Source organism: Chenopodium album, chromosome 18 (genome assembly GCF_948465745.1).
Source record: "Chenopodium album chromosome 18, dcCheAlbu1.1, whole genome shotgun sequence".
Classification (NCBI taxonomy): Eukaryota; Viridiplantae; Streptophyta; class Magnoliopsida; order Caryophyllales; family Amaranthaceae; genus Chenopodium; species Chenopodium album.
The window spans coordinates 39,358,224-39,364,709 of NC_137851.1; the positions used below are offsets into that span (position 1 = coordinate 39,358,224).

Below are 6,486 nucleotides of genomic sequence, written 5' to 3' on the forward strand. Positions count from 1 at the left end.
AACAGTTTCGCCCCTAAAAACCACCAAACCCAAAACCCTCCTTCCCCAAAACGACCATGAATCTGGCCATAAATGGCCGAATTCGGCCGGTTAAGGCAACTCAGCCCCAAAACCGGCCGATTTCGGCCATTTGTGGTCAGATTCGTGACCGTTTTGGGGAAGGAGGGTTTAGGGTTTGGTGGTTTTTGGGGGCGAAATAGTTGTGGGAAAGGGAGGGGGAAGGTTCAGGTGGGTTGGGGGTGCGGGTGCGTCGCCGATGGTGGGTTTGGGGAGGGCAGTGGTGGGTTGGGGGAAGGTGGTGGTGGGGCTGGGGTAGTTTTAGGTTTATTATTTTTTTTTAAAAAAATTTATTTTTTTTATTAAAATAAATAAAATGGTAACACGTGTCACTGTGGACCACACTTAACGGAATTTTTGAATGGAAACCGTTAAGTGGTGGTAATACCCATTTTTTGGAAATTTGTCTAGTGTTAAATTAATTTTTTTTTTATTTATTTATTTTTTTTTTATGGGGGTGTTAAAAACCATTTTCGTGTTTTTGAGTGGTGTTAAAATCTAAAATTTCCTAATAAAAACTAACAATTCGGTTTATGAGCTTGGCTACAGTTGAAGATGAACAATTTGAATTATTTTTGGCACCAGACATTATTTGTTCAAGTATAAAGTAATTTTAGTTCGGGACATTTCGGGTATTGGTCTATTCGGGTCAATTTTGAGTATCGGGTTTGTTCGGGCTAAACACTTCGGATCAATTTTGGGTTGGGTCAATTCAAGTGTCGGGTCAACTCCATTTTAGGGTCGGGTTGGGTCAATTTCGGGTTTCGGGTCAACATTTTTAGGTCAATTCAGGTCATGGGTCGGGTCATCGGGTCTGGGTCAGGATTGCCAGGTCTTACGTATCCTAATGAATTGTGAGGCCTATAAACTTTTTCCTTTTTATTTGTAGTGATCTTAACATTAGTGCCATAAACAAAGGAACCATGTATCCCACTAACTAAATCATGCTAGTAGTAGTTAATGTCACTAGTAGTAATGTTGGCTTACAAAGTGGTGTTTTCCACTAACAATTTGACCAAAAGTTATTACTTACTTTTAAGCATCTTTAACAATCAATTCATATTGCTCATGGATTTAATTGATTTGAAATTTAAACAAATCATGTAAACCAGGATCCTCTAAGTAGGTATTGTTATTATTAACCGTTCATTGATGCTCATGACTTCTAATAAATTTGCATTGTATTTGAAATTAAATTGTTCCTATGGTGATTTTAGCTTATTCATCACAAATGTATAGCATGTTTAGTTTTAGTGTGATGTCTATCATATTCATTTCGAAATGGAGCGAATTTGTTGTGGAGATTGAGTTCTTTACACATGGTTCTCCTGTTTGTATGTTTCATCTTTCTGGATTATCTTATGCTCTCCAATAATAATTCAATGTTACCGACACCCTTTGAGGCTGATTGTAAACCTTTATTCTAGCAAGTCATTTTTAAATGCTAATGCTTGTTTAATATATGGAAGTTACCACTAAAATAGAAAAGGGAAAAAAAAACATGCTTGTATATAGATTTTTACAGCACTTGAGTTGCAAGATGAATTCAAACCTAACTATGGCTTAGTATCTATTTCTTTTTTTCTTAAGCATCGTTTTAAGAACAGTGCAACTGCAACTAGTGAAAGAACTATAGCTGAGGCCACTGTGATCCATAACCAAATTGATCGCTTCTGCTCATGAGTTTGACAGATTGAAAAGTTTTTATAAGATGGATCTGTATGTGATTCAACACAAAGCCTTGGATTACCTGAGAAACTTTCTCCCAAGCTTCCTGTCATTAGTGAGAGAGGAATAGAACCAGAAAGATGATTATATGATAAATTGATAGTGCTGGGAAGTAGTTTAGATAGGTTCTCAGGAATGTTTCCTGTCAACTGGTTATTAGATAAATCGAGAATGCTTAGTGATTTCAGCTGGGACAATGATTCAGGGATAGAGAATGTGAAATTGTTATGTTGTAGCAACAAGAGATCCAACTTTTTGAGGGCGCTAAGTTCAGAAGGTATAGGGCCAGATATTAAATTGTTGCTTAGATCAATCTTCACTAAATTGACGGCTCCAGAGATCTCAGAAGGAAGAAATTCTGATATTTTGTTGTTTTGAATGAAGAATTCTGACATATTCTTTGCATTTGCGATTTCTCTAGGTATAGTTCCAGTCACTTGATTGTCAGCAATATCAATGATATTTGCATCAGGGAGACTGAAAATTCCTTCAGGCACCAGGCCAACCAATCGGTTGTTGCTAACACGAAAACGTACAAGTGATGTGCAGTCCGCATAGCTTTGAGGTATCTCACCTGTGAACATATTGGAAAGAGCAAGGAAGTACAGCAGTTTACCTTTGCTGCAGACATTTGGTGGCAGTTCGCTGGAGAATTGATTCTCTGACAAGTCTATAGCAATCATGGTTGATGAATTCCCCAGATTTTGGGGAATTTTGCCTGTCAGAAAGTTCTGGTAGACAGATAATGTGGTCAACGCTGTTGAGTTCCCAAGAGCCGTTGGAATCTCTCCTGTGAGGCTGTTATTATAAAGCTGCAAGATTTTAAGTTTGGGAAGGCGGCATATTGATTCTGGAATTCTTCCTGTCAGTAAATTTACTGACATATCCAACCCTGTAAGCTCTGTTAGATTTCCTACCTCTTCAGGTATTTTTCCACTGAGCTGATTATAGTAAAGCATGAGATACTTCAGGTTCTTCAGCATTCCTAACTCTGGAGGAATTTGACCCTTCAGAAAGTTCCCACTTAGCTCGAGATCTACAAGGGATGTCATGTTGCCTATGGATGGGAGAATGCTTCCTTGAAGTATTGTTGTTGACAGGACTAATGTTTGTAGCCTTGTCAACTGAGTGATATTCTCTGGAAGTTCCCAAGGATTGAAGTTATCATCCATGTTGAAGTTTACCACCTCAAGCTCAGTGAGGTTTGTAATCGACAGTGGGAAGTCTCCACTGAATTTATTCATAGACAAGTCCAGCACCCGGAGTGATTTCATGCTGGAAAAATCTGGTAGCCTCCCACTAAGCAATAAATCACTCATGGCTAGAACTTTCAGAACAGAGCAATTGGTGATTCCATGTGGAAACCTGCCAGTGATGTCATTTCCGCTTATATTAAGAACTTGCAGCTCTGGTAGGTAAGAGCATACATCCGGAGGAAGCGATCCTTTTAGTGATTGCCTTGCAAGGTTCATCGCTATAACTTGGTCTTGACTATTACAGACTAAGCCAGTGTAATTGCAGTATGAGCTCTCTCCCTTGGCAGTCCATTCAGACAAGGTACTGCCTGAGAGAGCGCTTTTCATGAGGCTGAAATACTCTGATTGCTTATCAGTTGTGGCGCCGGGACAGTTGATGAGTGAAAGTAATAATACGAAAGACGACAAACAGAACTTAGATTGAAAGGCCATGGTGAGATTATAGAGAATTGTATTATTTTTACTGTGTTTGCGTAATTGCATGTGAAGAGACATGCTCTACCTGATACAAAGCACAGGTGATAATCCTTGCTATTCATAGGCTCATACAGATAGCATAAAGGAGGTTTATGATTTGCCCACTAAAACTTGTAGGGCAAAAAATGTTTATTGATTGGTTAATCAAACTTTATATGTGACATTATCTCCCACTTTGAAGGATTTTTGTTTTTATATTTTGGACCCAGATTGCTTTTCAGTGTAATCAATGGACCAGTTGAAAACTAAAGAAAGCAAAAAGAAAGGGGTAAGCATTTTTTGCCTTTTTTTTTTTTTTTTTTTTTAGGGTCATGGAAAGAGGAAGGCCTTTTTTGGTTTAACAGTCTATGATTAAGAGCTAATAAAGCTGAGCCTAATACTCCATTCGTTCCTTTTTGTTGGTCTCACCGATTTCACACCTGGTCTAACTATACCTTGCTCACCGTTTCCCAAAAATCACAAACAAGTTCATTCTGACACTAATTGGAATGATGCAATGCATGATAAATATAGTGTTTTAATTGAAACGAGGACATGTGAATTGGTTCCTAGGCCATCAATGGTGAATTATGTTAATTGCATGTTGTTTCAACATAAACTGAATGTTAATGGTGATCTAAATTGGGTTATAGCATGTTTAGTATTTGTTTTAGGTCTTAGGTTTGAAGGTGTTGATTGTGATGAAACATTTAATCAGTTGTCTAACCGGCCACTATTCAGAGTGTTGATTTTAGCCATGGCTCGTAAGTGGTCTACACACCAACATGAAATTGAGACTCCGAAAAAATTCAATCATGACACCACTAGTTTCCGCTTTTACTTAACACCTTTGATAGAATGATCGTCACACAACTCCAATTGACGCACAACTATAACCCTACAGGTAACAACAGAAAACAAAGAAAGGATGTGTATACCTTTCAATACTACACCTAGAAATCATTAATATTCAGACGGTGTTGACTTTGGCCATAGCTCGTAAGTGGTCTATTCACCAACATGATATTGAGAAACTCTAAAAAAAAAAAATTCATATCAAGACATCATTAGTTTCCGCTTTTACTTAATCTCTTGGATAGCGTGATTATCACACTACTCCAATTGACGCATGACAATAAGCCTACAAGTAAAAGAAAACAAAGGAAGTATGTGTATACCTTCCAATACTACCCCTAGAAATTTTTTTGTTATTACTTGGGGTTGCACACACAATATTAAATTATCAATATATCAACCCATCCATTCGTACGAAAAGTACGCAAGCAACATCGCATGTCTTATTTTAATTCTCAACACTTAATAGTTCCATGCTTCTCCATATCCCACTTTCATCTTCTTGAAGTTTCTTCCAATTCTAATAATGTCCATGTTTACAACAATTGACTCAATATTCTCTCATTCTTGATCTATACCTTAGTTTATATCATATAGCTAACGATATTTTTACGTTAGGAAACATTAAAAGTGTAGTTTAGTTACCTTTAAGATAGTTCTTTGGCAATAAAATGGAGAAGATGAAGCTGTATCGTAACTCCACAATTGGTTGTTGCTTGTTGGCTGCTCTTGAAGAACTAGTTCATGGAAATTCCATTTCCAAGGAATTAGCGCTTAAAGTTGTCAATCAATTTGATAAGGTACGTGTTCAAACCCAAAATTTGAAATTTATGCTATGTGTTTGTTCATTATTTCTATTTTTCACTCTTTTGCAATGTATTTTGGTTTACTGAGTTAATTTATACTCCGTACTTTGTATTAGTCTATGTTGGAAGCTTTTCAAACTGAACAAGTTCCGAAGCACAATTTGATCACCTTCAAGGTATAGTTTTGTACTTTTAGTTAATGGTGTCTTTTTTTTTTCGCTCCATTTATTCGTATATATTACTTATTATGTACTAATTCAGCTCGTGTTGCTAAATACTAATCTACTACATAGGTTTCTTTTCCGTTTTGCTAAATTATACTACATACATATGTATGTATCTTATGATGAAGTTCATTTACAAATGACTAGGAATCTTTAAATTGATCAAAATTGTTTTGATTTCATATAACATACTACTCTGATCTAATCCCATTTCGATCTTCATACAATTGTTTCAATCGTATTGCTAAAACTTGAAACATTAATTCTCAAAAATTGTTTCAATTTGGATTTTGTCTGAATAAAAATGATAGGGAAAATTGCAGCAATACAAGTTCATCGATTCTTGTTGGACCTTTGATTTACTGAATGCTGTAATTTCAGCACGAGGAAAGGGGATATGGTTTAAGGTTGAAGGAAATCTGCGAATAATGGCATTCAATGGAAAGCTTGTCAACAAAAGAATTCGTAGCTAGTAATTTATTTTTCTGTAGTATTTCAGTTTGAATGTACTAGTATAGAAGAGTTGTATAATTCAAGGAGCTCTAAGCCTTTAACTGTGTAAGATAAATTGGATTAATACAGTCTTTTAAGTGCTTTCAGTAGATGAATGTTAATATGTGAAAAACAAAAAATTATGCTCTTGTAATGCATTCATGTTAATGATATAAAGTCCTATAAGATTAGTTGCTTGTACCATTGTTAGTGATATATGTATAACAATAGAAATTGGATCGGAATCATTAAATATTGAGGATTGAATCACAACAGTACAGGAATGTATTTATTCAACAACATTTTAGTCAATTGAGATAGTAAATGTTTGCATCTGCAATACTTTACAAACACAAGTAGTTTCAACTTTCGATTTTTCGAGCATCAACTATGTGTGAAGCATCATAATTCATTAATCTAGCAAGAGTTGGATGTAGAGAATGGTTTTAGAAGAATGATTTAATCTAGTAGTTAGTAAGTAGCTGTGTTTGTTTTCTGCTAAGCTAGTGAGGTCATAGAGATGTATAATTAAAACTTCTTTGATACCAAAAACGCACTAATTACTTAATTAGAACTAATAGAGGCAGCTTGCATCCAAGATGAACACAATTC

The 6,486-nt window shown here is 35.9% G+C and overlaps 2 protein-coding genes across 4 annotated transcripts; one reads left to right on the plus strand and one right to left on the minus strand.

Moving 5' to 3' along the window:
* Window positions 1-1,500: 1,500 nt before the first annotated feature.
* On the minus strand, window positions 1,501-3,626 carry LOC145590863 (uncharacterized). The gene has a single exon (XM_081647252.1). The coding sequence runs from the start codon at window positions 3,534-3,536 to the stop codon at window positions 1,614-1,616; it is 1,923 nt and encodes a 640-aa protein (XP_081503378.1). The 5' UTR covers window positions 3,537-3,626; the 3' UTR covers window positions 1,501-1,613.
* Window positions 3,627-4,793: 1,167 nt separating this feature from the next.
* On the plus strand, window positions 4,794-5,984 carry LOC145590864 (transcription initiation factor IIA subunit 2-like). Of its 3 annotated transcripts, none has more exons than XM_081647253.1 (3): window positions 4,794-5,152; window positions 5,275-5,334; window positions 5,694-5,984. In XM_081647253.1, exons 1-3 carry the CDS (start codon window positions 5,024-5,026, stop codon window positions 5,853-5,855), a joined length of 351 nt encoding a protein of 116 aa, XP_081503379.1. In that variant the 5' UTR covers window positions 4,794-5,023; the 3' UTR covers window positions 5,856-5,984. The 3 variants fall into 3 exon arrangements, with proteins under 3 accessions (XP_081503379.1, XP_081503380.1, XP_081503381.1); XM_081647254.1 differs by having other exon boundaries at window positions 5,706-5,984; XM_081647255.1 differs by having other exon boundaries at window positions 5,764-5,984.
* The last annotated feature ends 502 nt before the right edge of the window (window positions 5,985-6,486 follow it).

Bases quoted from the DNA above. Each gene is read 5' to 3' on its own strand.
- LOC145590863 (XM_081647252.1), bottom strand. From the start codon at position 3,536: ATGTCTCTTCACATGCAATTACGCAAACACAGTAAAAATAATACAATT.
- LOC145590864 (XM_081647253.1), top strand. From the start codon at position 5,024: ATGGAGAAGATGAAGCTGTATCGTAACTCCACAATTGGTTGTTGCTTG. The intron at 5,153-5,274 runs GTACGTGTTCAA...ACTTTGTATTAG, and splicing joins TTGTCAATCAATTTGATAAG to TCTATGTTGGAAGCTTTTCA. The intron at 5,335-5,693 runs GTATAGTTTTGT...TAAAAATGATAG, and splicing joins ACAATTTGATCACCTTCAAG to GGAAAATTGCAGCAATACAA.